Source organism: Netta rufina (genome assembly GCF_964035555.1).
Source record: "Netta rufina genome assembly, chromosome: 3".
Classification (NCBI taxonomy): domain Eukaryota; kingdom Metazoa; phylum Chordata; class Aves; order Anseriformes; family Anatidae; genus Netta; species Netta rufina.
In genome coordinates this window covers 98,532,448-98,545,876 of record NC_140125.1, presented here as the reverse complement: position 1 = coordinate 98,545,876, position 13,429 = coordinate 98,532,448, and the positions used below count along the sequence as shown (strand labels likewise).

The window sequence follows — 13,429 nt, the reverse complement described above, 5'->3', positions numbered from 1 at the left end:
AACTACAAAGTGTATTAAAAATGTAGAAAGATATACACGTAGAGAGAGGCCGGGGCAGGGCAGAATAAACAAACCCAACATATCTTTAAATCCAAGGGTGATTTTCTAAAATTACTTTCCCATAAGCAGTCTGAATAACATACAAGAACTCATGAAGTAAAATTTTACAAAATGACTTAATAGTTTCACAGTCAGTACAATTTGTTCTGATACAAATATAATGACTACAGTTTATTAGTTCCTACTTGTTTGCTATTTTCCAATTGAATGTTATTTTCAAAATTAAATGAAAATCAGAGAAATATCAGACTTACTCTCATAGTGAATTAGAAAGCCAACACTGGAACGACTGTTGTCCGTAGTGAACAGCAGATACATATAATTGCCAGTACTAATAAGGAACTGGGGTGCTTGTGTTCCATGGTATTCTCCAATTAATGGTGATGAATTAGCTGGCCCATCTCTGACTTCCAAAGTGTCATAATTAACTTCAGTCTGAAATCTGAAAAGGAATACATAAGTCTGGTAGGCAGAAGAATGCTGTTAGAAGTTTAACTCACGTTGATCAAAAATGTCAATATATATAAAAATCAGTATATCTACAGCTCCATCAGTGCATTACTGTGAATAACAACTAAGGAAGTTTTTACACATCTTTTCTCTTTTTTCTCTGGTATCATATAAAATTTATAAGGTGTGTACTATACTTCAGATCAACCATATGACTGGGCTTCAAAATGACATCTAGTGAGGAATCTGAGTAGAAAACTCCGAATTGTCTCATAGAAAACTGCATTATGAAGATCCAATAAATTTCTTGCCATCAGATTAAAAAATATTTTGACATTTTTGGAATATCTTCAATAATGTTTCATTATTTTATTTCAACAATTTCCTTATTTGATATTTGGCAAAAACTGTTTTATATATTCAGCTGCTTAATGCTTTAGCCAAAGAATTGTTTTCTATCATAGTTCACTAATTTACTTTTAAATAATTAAAATTTCCTATGAAAGAAAGAAAAAGCATTACAAAAACATTAAACTGAAATCAAGCCCTCATTTTGAAATTTGTTACAGAATTCCTTAGCCTATCTAAATGTGTCAAAAAAAAGATAGTAAAAACAGGAAGGGAAAAATAAGGAGAGTAACAAGATTTACAAGAATAAAAAAAAAAAAACTTAAAATCAACAGAACAATCAATATCTGTGCCAATTACTAAGCCACATCACATTTGTCCAGTTCATAAAGCATGTCTGTGTGTGCAGTCATCCACTACTAGCTGGTCTTAAATCAAACAGCTCAAATCTGCTCTTTCTGTAGATGAAACTTTGACTGGCATTTTTCACATCAAATGTATTTCAAGGCAGTTTGTACTTATCAGATACTCTTGTGAACTGCAGCATCTAAACATCACACACCCATTTTCCTATTGAAAAAGCTTCTACTATTACACAGATATCCACACTTGTCTGAATAATTTGCCTGCAAACACAGTATTCTTATTTTTGTAAAATGCTTACCTTTCAGAGCAAGTATAGAAAATGTGTGTTTTGAGATTGTCTTGTCTTTTCCCATAGGGCTTACTAAATCAACTTCTGAGCATGAAAATCTCAGTCCCTGTGCACTTGTTTCATAATGAATGCCCTTAAATTGTCTTGCCAATATGGGATATGTACTTAGTGAGTCTGGAGGTAACAAACTGTGTTCTTGTAATTAAAGACAACAAAGGGGAATTACATGGGACATTCCTTCAAAGCCTAAATAAACTTTATGCTATGTAGGTAATGATGACAGAACGAACGGTTTCCCAGCCAAGCCATTATATTTTACAGACCAGTAGCATTAGTATTAAAACCATTTCCACATACATATCAGTATCAGTAATGGAAAGTGAAGATTTAGCGTGTATTCAGTAATCTTTATAGTTCTCATTCCCTCGTGAGTCCCTGAAAACAAAACCACACCCACAAATCTGAAAGTATTTGCTTAACTACAACAGCTAACTACACAAAGCTTGGAAACTCTGATGTGCTCTACATATAACTCTTCTCTCTTCACCCAGGAAACTCTAGATCTGTGGTGCTTTTGACCTTTTTGGGTATGTTGGCTAAAATCCAAGTGACTGCTTTCGCTGCTATCTGCCCTCTCTGACAGTGGAATATAAAGGTTGCATGCATTAAGCATGCTCAAGACCAGTCCCTGGCACTAAAGTCAGCTATCATGGAAGGACATACTTCAGACTCACAGACAGAAAGATATTACTCAGATTTTCTATTATGAATAGTTGCCTACCAGTACTAACTCCTGAACCATGCTTGATAATTCTAATTGGCAAGCATAAAAAGTATGTTAGCAACTATTTCAACAAGTGTATAAATACAGACTTCTCAAGTCTGGAAAATTCTCTGGTACTGTTTAATTTAGCAGGATAGATAGTCACAGAGAGCATCACTCAAGAACCTGACAGTTATTCAGTACTTTTCCATAATTTCAAAGATTATACATTGATTTACCCTGCAGCTGAATAAGGAAAACAGACACACAGTGCTAGCCTGGTTTTAATACTTTATTTGTACTCATAATGAATGGACTCAAGATCAATACTTCAATATTCAATTTAACAGTTATGTTTGTGAAGAGAACTAATTAAAAATAAAGTGCTCCTAGCCAGCAATTGCAGTTTTCTTAGTAGGGCTGTGTGTGAATGAAGGGTTGCAGACTCTTGCTAGAAAGACAAATCTTTAAGTAACTCCTACAGCAACAGCTACCAATTACAATGATTTTTTTTTTTTCAGTAGATTCTTATTTATCACAAACTTAGTTCACTTTTCTGATTTTGAGTATTTGGGAGCGCTTTTGGGGACATTTTTTTACAATCTGCATTATCACTGGAACAATACACAAAGATAAATGAATACTGGAAATAATGCATCCTTACTAAGTAAGAAATTTCTTTAGAAATATTTTAATGTTTATTAGCACATTTATGTTGTTAAAAGGTAGGACGTTTTCCAAATATTCCCAGAGAATTTTAAAAACTCGTCAATATTGCTATGTAATACTATTTTTCAAGGATAGCTAGGTTTTGAATGAAGAGGATTGTTTTATCTACTATTCAATGAGTTTTCACCAATATTCAAAGTACCAAAAATCCTTCAGTCCTGTTGCCTTTCCAGGCATTTGTCATGATGTGAAATGCAGAATGTTTCAATATAAAATGTTCATAGGGTTATTTGGTCATTTGCTGCTATTTCTGGAAAGTTTCTAAGAACTGTAGTAAGATGCATTTGTCTAGCAACATGAAATCCTCATTAGCTCAAGAGTGAGCTAATTTATATTACAAATATCACTCTCATGGTGCAAAATTTAAATCTGGCAACTGTATCTGTAATGGCAAGACATAGAGCAAAATATAAAAGAGTCCTATTTTTCCCAATCTTGACAAAATATGACAGAATATTGTGCTTGGCAATTAATAGATCATTTTATTTCTTTATTTCATACTGATTTTGCTTACTGCTTTGTAATTTGCTAATGTAGCAACTGAAGCAGATAAGCTTCTTTTAAATTAGAAAAAAGTATTTACCATTCAAGTTTTAATCTGGGTAGCAAAGTTTTCATGCTAGAAGAAAATAAATACTTTATTGAAAAAGTCATATTATTACCTTATCATACCAAAAGCACAACAATCTTAAATAAATTTATTATATGATGTAGTAAAACTATACAATTTTCTAAACCTACCAGGAACACTGGCATGAAACTCCAATAGAAGCTTCTCTACTATAAGTACATTAGTATTGTACTTAAGAGTAATGTGTATTTGTAACTGTAACATTTAGAGAAAGAAGACCAAATCCTTCTTTTAATAATGCTGATATAAAACTGGATTAGATTCACTGCCTGCCTGCTGTACTTTAAAAATTATACTGGATCAGATTTCTCAAGTTTGTTTCAGGGTAACTCAAAGCTCTTGCTTAATTTCATCACAGTTTGATTTGCACACAATACTCTACAATATTCTTAATTGAATGTGTGTGCATCTGCAGAAAATTCAGTAAATGCAGTTCTTGAACTGGACCATATGGCACAGGAGCTGATGTTTCCCATTACTTTCCTCAGAAATATAATGGTCAAACTGTTAAGGTCTACAGCTACAGGCAGCCCATTTCCTTTAATAACATTAAAACGCTCCATTTTACAACTGTTTGCTTCCACTGAATTCGTGAAGACTTCCTGGAATCTCAGGTTTCTGATAACTAATTTTAAAGAAAAAGGGCAAAGATGGCAAGTAAATACAATCCTATAATTTATATATTGAGATTTTAATAAGAAAACAAACAAACAAAAAAACAGTGACTTAAATTCTGTAACTTTCTGCTGAATACAATGAAAGCAAACAACTTTTATGAACAGCTTTTAACAACACTGTTCACCTTGCCTGTATATTCCACTGTCCCCACTAATGGCATGTCAGGCTGTAACAGTGTCCTGTATTTTTCTCAAACTGAAGAATGTTAATTCTTCAATTGAAATGAATGTTAACTTTACATGGAAGGATGAGGACACCAAACAAATCAATCAAAGTGAGAAATGCAGAAACACACTAAACACATTAAAAAAAATAAAAAGCTTTCAGTTCAAGAATGCCTTGAATTGCAAACTGGGAAAGCACTTTGGGGAAATACAACTGTAGTGGGTTTACGTGGCAAGGTTTTGGTAGCAGGGAGCCATAGGGGTGGTTTCTGTGAGAAGGATCTAGAAGCTGCCCCATGTTTGGTAAGGGCCCCACTGCTGACCAGAGCTGAGCCAATAAGTGATGTTGTTTTGCGCCTCTGTGCATATTTAAGACAGGGAAAAAAAAAAACGCTGTGCCACACAGCAGCTGGGAGAGTGAGAGGAGTGAGGAACGGCCTTGCAGGCGCCAAGGTCAATGAAGAAGGAGGGGGAGAGGTGCTCCAGGTGCCAGAGCAGAAGTTCCCTGCGGCCTGTGGTGAGGACCATGGTGAAGCAGGATGTCCCCCTGCAGCCCATGGAGTACCATGGTGGAGTAGGGCTCCATGCTGCAGCCCGTGGAGGAGACCACAGTGGAGCAGGTGGTCCTGCACCGATGGAGGCTGCCGCCTGTGGAAGACCTCTGCCGGAGCAGATTCCGGGCCGGACCTGTAGCCCGTGGAGAGGAGACCACGCAGGAGCAGGTGACCTGGCAGGAGCTGCTGCCCATGGCGGACCCAGGTTGGAGCAGTTTTCTCCTGAAGTATGGACCCCGTGGTACGGACCCATATCTGGAGCAGTTCTGGAAGAGCTGCTGCCTGTGGGAAGCCCACACCAGATCAGTTCATCAAGGACTGTATCCCGTGGGTGGGACCCCACAGCACAGGGGACGAGAGTGACCGAGAAGGAGCGGCAGAGAAGAAGTGCTGTAGACTGACCATAACCCCCATTTCCCTGTTCCCCTGTGCCACTCGGGGGGAGGAGGTAGAAGAGGGTGGGTGGGGGGGGAGGTGCTTTTGGTTTCTTTCCTTTGTTTCTCACTTCTCTAGCTTGTTAGTAATAAGCAATAAATCATACTGTCTCCCTATGCCGAGTCTGTTTTGCCTGTTACAATAATTACTGCATGATCTGCTTGTCCTTGTCTCAAACTTTGAGCCCTTTTCATCTTATTTTCTCCCCGTTCCTCTTTGAGGAGGGGAGTGAGAGAGCGGCTGTGGTAGAGCTCGGCTGCCCACTCAAGCGGAACCACGGCAATAACACACATTTATCTGTTACAGAATTCTCAGGATTCGGCCCTCATGCTTGTGGTGTAATTGTCTGAGGTAACTAGGAAAATAAAACTTAAAGAAAATGTACAGCATTGAAGAGGCTTTCAGGGTAGGCCATAGCTGCATTATCTGAGCGTTCCCTAGGCTCCCAACCTTAGATGCTTTCGCGCTGGGGAAACTTGGTGTGCTAGCCCTAAGGAACAGTATGGAGCATAGAGTGGAGTGGAGACACCACGGCTAGGCTCTGTAACCAGGTGGGGACTCTATTGTTCTTGTGCACACCGAGACTGATAAGCTGCACTTTTTGCCACCCTGAGCCAAGGACCTGTCATGTTTTGACAAATGCTGTACCCTAGTGTACTTTTTGCTCATTATAATATCATTATAATACCAAAGCACACCTCCATCCCAAAAGCTACCCGCCTCCAAGGTGCGACCACCCCTTACCGAGCATGCGCTCTGAATTTCTTGGAGCCTATTACTTTAAATGGAGATAGGAGAACTTTTCATGAATTATAACTAAGAAATGCTTGACTAGAGTCACTCAAGCTCCACTTAAAAGATAGAAAATAATATAAACTGGCCAAAGAGAGAGGGGATGTTAGGGAAGATACCACCATCAGGGGAGATACCATCCCAAGGGAATACAACATCCATCCAAGGACCCCCTGACTCCTGGGACCAGTCGATGGGCTGAGCCTCTCTTCCCCCCCCCCATTGGGACGCCTTTGGGTGAGATTTGAACACTTGGTTATAAATCTCTCTAGAGTCTTTGATCCTTTTAACGCATTTATTTCTAGGCTGTGCACCTGTAACACCTGTAACACCTGTGTATTTCATGCATGCTAGCTTGCTTTTGCAGACAGTCACTATTGCCGGCAATCCAAAGAACCTGTGTACCTGTTGCTGTAATAAATCACACTTGATTGCATTGTTATAGCTCTCATTAAGTGCAACTAGGGAAAGGTTGGTTATATGTTATTGGTGAATCCGTGACCGTGATAGAATCCAACCAGAACCCAGACAGTTAACACATTATTGGTGAATATCCAACCAGACCCCAGACGGTTAACGCGTTATTGGTGAATCCGACTAGTTCAGTACCCTGAAATCGACCGGGCCCATAACGGTTAATCAGCTACACCTCTTAACGCGACAATGCTCTTGTCCACAATTCTGCATTTTTTGTCCCCATAAGGAACACAATACTAAGTAAGATGTATCTTAGGTTTGACACAGTAACAATCACTTTTACATTCTTCTGCTCTTTTCATTCATTTTCATACATTTTTGTCTCTGCTCTTAGACACAGAAGGCTTGTAAATCTGTCACTGAATCATTTTACTCATCACTGTTGGCTCTCGCTGCAAAGATCAAAACTAGACATAGATTATTGCCTCTGCTTGAGTGACAGAAAAACAGGAAGGCCTGTACAAGAACACACTGCAGCTTAGCTCCAGGCACTGTCTTTCATACTATCCTGCGCATCTTTGTGCCAAATTGAGCATCTAGTGTGATATTAGTATCAAGTAACTAAGCAAATGGAGATTTTTATTTATTTTTTTTAAATACTTATTTTACAAAGATGTCCAAAGGTGAAGATTTTAAATATTTTAATTTAATTTTAAAGAATTTTTCTTTCTTTGAAAACTACAGTCACAATTTTGAAAGATTCTTGTATGGTTAGTAAAAAGATCTAATTGAGGTCACAATACTTACAAAAAGATTAAACATGCTGCAGTTCACATTCCTGCTGCTTAAATGTAGTCTCACTACCTCCTGACTCCATGTAAGACTGGACTGAAAATAATTCCCCTTCAAAAATAATTATTATTCCAGAAGAACCTGCATGCTACACAGGGACATAATCCCCATTTGTTCCAGAAGGTCTAATTTAGGTCCACACTGGGATAACATCTTTAAAAATTAATCAGGCTGACCATCTCAGTTGGATTATACTTTAGAATGAAACTGTGTTAGCATATAGCATTCTAATATACACTGAATTTCTTGTATTTTAATAAAATAATGTCAAATATTTTTCTTCATTGTTAGAAAAGATAATTTGTGCTCATAAGTTACTTGATATTTGCTATTATGATTCTCACCTGTCGAAACTGATCTTAATGGAATGTCCTGGTCTTGCTTCAATCACCCACTCGCAATTAAGTGAATCCTTATAATATCCTGGCCACCCTGGTGGCAATATAACACCACTAGATGCTGTCAAATGTCCACCACATGGTGCTGGAAGAAAAAAACAAAAAACAAAACACATGTATACTTGTATCACAAATGCTATTTCTAATTCAATATTGTAAATATTAAAAAAAAAAAAAAAAGATATACAAAAATCAAATAATAAAAAAAAAAAAAGAAAAAGAAGTTTAATATATAATGCTACTATTTTTATACATTCTGTTGTGTTATGCTCTTTTCCTGAGCACTTACGAGCACCTTCTTTTCCTCAGTCTCTTAAGTCCTGAATTATCATGGTTTATCACTACACATATCTTAATACACAGAGCATGACACTTGAATCTGCCAGCCTTCCTTTTGTTGAAAAGCACATATTTCATTAAAAATAATATACTGACATATTTTAGTTCTGGTATGATTCCACGTTTATGTGGAAATATCATACAAATTGATCCAAGTCATTTATAGTGAATTAAACTGTGCCATCATTATACTGTGCCATCTAATTATTTATTCTATTATAATACGTCATTATACTGTGCCATCTAATACCTTATTGAGTGTATTATTATTGGTGTAAATATTCCATTGAATCACAGAACAGATGAAGTTGGAAGGGATATCTGGAAATCATCTACTCCTGCTCAAAGCAGGGTCACTCACAGTAGATGGCACAGAACCATGTTGTTAGGGCCATGCCCTCTCTCCAAAGGCAGAAAATCCACAGGCTCTCTAGGCAATCTGTTCCAGTGTTTGATCACTCTCACAGTAAAAGGTTTTTCTTATGTTTAATAGTAATTTATTGTATTTCAGTGTGCGTCCTTTGTCTCTCATCCTGCTACTGGACAATTTTCTTTGCATCATGGAATCAGGTATTTATATACTTCAACAAATTTTCTCCGGAGCCTTCAGCATTCTTTTTTTAGTCTAGGCGACCCAAGTTGTCTCAGCCTTTTCTTGTATGGTGGATTCTCCAAGCTCTCAATCATCTTTGTGACCTTTCACCTGACTCACTGCTGTGTGTATATCTTGTTTCTACTTGGGATCCTAAGCTTCTGTATGCAGCTCTGTAGGCAGAGGATCACCTGCGCTGAAGGAAGGACTTGGCATTTCCTCTCGTTGAACTCCATCTTGGCCCAATTCCACAGCCCATTAAGGTCTCTCTAAACATCAGGACAACCATATCATTTATCAGCCACTACTCCCAATTTCCTGTCACCTGCAACTTGCACTCAAGTTGCACTCTGTCCTGGTGATCAGTAGTGATCATTACTAAAGATTTTAAACAATGTTGGACCTGATATTGATCCCTGGGGTACACCACTAGGGGCTGGTCTCCAGCTGCACTTTGTGCCACTCACTGATCACAACCTCCTCAGCTCAACAGCTCAGCCAGTCTTCAATCCACCTTGTTGTTCACTTGTCGCCATATTTTAACAGTTTGCCTACAAGAACCTTGTGTGATAGAGTGCTAAACACCTTACTAAACCGAGATTTCAAATATCCATTACTCTCCATCAGGCCAGCCATCTCATTGCACAAGGATGCCAGGTTGGTCACGTATGATTTCCTCTTCATAAATCCATACTGACTCCTCCTAATCTTGTCTTTCAGTATTTGAAAATGGTTTCCAGCAATATTGTTGCATCACCTTTCGCAATGATCAAGGTGAGACCTGTAGTTCCTCAGATCCTCCTTCTTTCCTTCCTTGAAGATGGGACTGAAATTTCCTTTTTCCAGTCCTCTCAAACCTCCCCTAGTCGTAGGACCTTTCCAGTACACTTGAGAGTGGCCTTTTTATGCTACTAGCTGGCTTCCTCAGCACTCTTCAGTGCATCCCATCAGGCCCATTCTTGCACACCAAGTTTGTTTAACCTAATCCTCCTCCATAAAAGGAGGAGTATTGTAACAGGGCTATGAAAGTAAGAAGGCTAGGCAGGGAATATTTTTCAGAGCAGGATCAGAGGACTTTGGCACAGGATTAAACAACATCAGAAAATACCAAAGACATTTTGAGAAACATGAGTCCATTAAAAAATTAAGCTGTTATAGCACAGAGCATTGGGATCTTATAGTTTAACACAGGCTATGGAGCAGTCTAAAAGAGGAAGGCTTTCAAGGTCAGGTAAATTTGTCTTAGTATCATTTGTATTACACTCAAGTAGTCAGTGATATCATTATCAGCAAGTTCCATATTGCTGTGCCCAGAATCTTTTCACTTGTCTTCTGTTTCTCTAAGTAGTGACAGGCAAACCTATTATGCCATATGGAAATTAATAGTAAAATGAATTTGTGAGTAGTAAATGAATACTTCCAGTTTTGATTCAATGCTTTTTTATGAAAATTGAACTCAGACATATTATTTTAATTTCATTCATGACTTGCACTTATCTCTGAGAAGTTTTTCCAGATTTAAAAAAGTGGGGGAAAAAAGAAACACATAAAAATGAAACATACACAGTTCATTGTCTCTGGGGCAAAACGATCACCCGGGAAAATGGCTTTTATTTTATATGTGTAGATCATCTGATGAAGAATGAATTGTATTCTATGCCTTTTATTTTTAATTAAATTTGGTTGCATTAGAAAAAAGAACAACCAGAAGACTGCTGACCTTCACCTGATTTTAACACATCACCTACTTCACATATTTCATGTATTGCTTGTTAAAGAGATTGTTAAGTATGAAGAGACACAAAGCAGAGCAACGAGAAGGAGGTTGGACTCGATGACCTTGAGGTCTCTTCCAACCTAGAAAATTCTGTGATTCTGTGATTCTGTGAGAAAAAACAACAGTTGCTCAGAAATCTCAGACAACCAGAAGTAAACTTTATTACTTCTAAACAAACTAGTAAGGATGCTTGCTCCATACTATACACTAAAAACAGAAACTCCTTTAATTATCAATTAAAAAGCAAATCCACATCAAAACAGAAGAAATCTTGAACGCAACTTTAAAGAACCATACTTCCTTCTGCATCAAAATGAAGAAATAGACAAAAATATACTACCCCCAAAAACCATAAATAAATAACTAAATAAAAAGTCGAATCCTTTTGTTATTAATAACTAGGTTAATGTCTAGTAGGCTTCACAAGAAGGATAACTGAGTTTAAGCTGTGCCTATGTACTTTCTTACAAAGTCATTTTTGTGTTTTTGTTTTCTTTCGCATTTTTTCCCTCATAGTGGCTCCTTTATGGGTTTGTAGAAGAAAACTACATGAAGATTACATTGAATATTGTATTAGTTATATGTATAAAGTTTCAGAATGAGAAAAAATTGTTTGATGAAGAACCACCCCTTGCTCTGTGCCTTGGAGTGGGATGATTTTGCTTTAAGAAAAAAAAGCAAACAAACAAACAAACAAACAACAACAACAAAAAAAAACACCCTTGCTCCACAGAGTAACTCATTACATGGCTTAATCAGGTGAAGAAATCTTTCTAATACATCTATATTTGCAGGCACCCCACCTACCAGACTAACATTTTTTTCCATTATCTCTATATTTTCTTAGAAATACAGTCTTATCAGAATTGAGTTACCAAATTGCCCAAATAACAAAAACAAAACGAATGCAAGAAAGGGTAAAAAAATGCTGCACAGCAGGTACCAGAGACAGTGAGAAAAAATGTGTGAGAAACAACCCTCCAGACACCAAGGTCGGTGAAGAAGGGTAAGAGGTGCTCCAGGTGTTGGAACACAGATCCCCTGTAGCCCTCATTTCATTGAGTGCCTGACTGCATAACTATTGTTTACAAGAAGACATACAGCTTTCTGAACATTACTTTTAACAGAAACACACAAGGTGTTTATTAAACATGTCTTGCCATAGTATGGAGTACTTGCCATAGTATGGAGTACTGTCACTGTTAAGCATCAAGGAATCAGCCTATTTTCTCACTTTTATCTCACTGTATTTCATTCTACAGAGAGATATAACGTTAGTCTGTTTACTTATGTAGGCAAGAACAAGCATATAAATTCAGAATTTTTGGATGAAATATTTTGGGAATATAATGAATATTAAACATAGCTCTGATTTTCACTGTAACTCTAAAGAAAAGAGGTACTGCAGAGTAGTATGTTACATACAGAGTTTCAGGTATACCTTTGCTGTGAGAAAATTAAAGGTGCACATTTTTAAAAATGAATTTTAAATAGAAACTCACTTCACATTTCTATGTGATAGATAATTATGTTCTTCAGTATGCTACAGCCAAAACTGCTATAGCAGCTATAACTCACAACCAGGTAATGATGGTGACTGTCAGAATTTGAAGAGAATAGCAACCAGATTTTTAGAATGCTAATTTATTCCAAGAATATAAAAGCAAGCTATCTTGTTTCTATTATTGCTCTCTCATTTGACTAGAAAAGTGTTAAAATAAGACAAATAAATAACTTCAGCTACAGCAGTCTCATTTGTGTATGAAATGTGAAAAGCAAGCTAAAATTAAATATCTTAATTATTCAAACTGTAGGTGCAAACTAAAGATTGTGCCCTTACCTTCACAACGTGGGACAGCAGAGCTCCACACTACATTTCCATCCTGCATAATGCATGTTATGGATTCAGAGCCTTGGGTCTTCACAAAGCCATCATCACAATGGAAAGAAACAGAACTTCCCAGAAGGAACCTGTCTCCAAAACGCTTCCCATTTATAGGGATACCTGGATCATGGCACTCATTCTGACCAAATGCTTATTAAAACAAAATAAAACAAAACAAAAGAACAAGTAATAATAGTAATAACAACAACAAAAACAACAACAGTAATAATACAAACCTTCTGAACTCTGTTACCTTGGGGGGACAAGAGGAGGAGGGAGAGAGAGGGAATAACCTTTGATAAGCAACAAGATTACAATATAATTGAAAGTTCTGGAAATGCCCCAGTACAAAATCTGCATTGGATCTGATGATATTCACAACAATGCAACATACTTCAGATTCTGAATCTTTTTAGCTGTGTGTGGTTTAGATAAACAAAAACACTGTGCTTAAATTTCCCAACTGTTTGCCTCTCACACATCTCCATGTGGGGGGTGTTCTCCTCAGTGTATGGGTCAGTGACTTGTTGAGAACAGTATGGGTGTACAAAAAGCTAGAGGATCAATATGTCTTTCAGGAGGTGTGTGCAAGGGAACCCACACTTCAGGAAAAGGGGTGAGTGCTTGTAACCCGTGCCCTGTGTCTGTAAATCTTTACAGGGCAGGGTGGAGATAGATTAGAACAGAAAGGTGTTTACAGATTTATAGGTGGTAAGATTTGTAAGCATCTAAAATTGTGGTTTATCTGTTGTATCACTGATACTGATCATGTCTGAGCATGAGTCAGCAAAGTACCCTTGCCACTAAGAAGGCTAACAGTATTCTTCGATGTGTTACACAGAGTATCAGGACAAGAGAGTTGATCCTCCTTCCCTTCTGCTCAGCATTGGTGAGGCCTCACCCGGAGTAC

At 37.5% G+C, this 13,429-nt stretch overlaps 1 protein-coding gene across 1 annotated transcript in view; it reads right to left on the bottom strand.

The window, feature by feature from the left end:
* CSMD1 (CUB and Sushi multiple domains 1) overlaps positions 1-13,429 on the bottom strand; it is a gene marked incomplete at both ends in the record, with an annotated part of 1,174,241 nt that overhangs the window by 277,354 nt on the left and 883,458 nt on the right. The window contains 3 exons of the mRNA XM_084285255.1: positions 315-502; positions 7,873-8,011; positions 12,475-12,669. Of these exons, the coding sequence (XP_084141381.1) occupies positions 315-502; positions 7,873-8,011; positions 12,475-12,669 (522 nt within the window). The remainder of the gene's footprint in view (positions 1-314; positions 503-7,872; positions 8,012-12,474; positions 12,670-13,429) is intronic.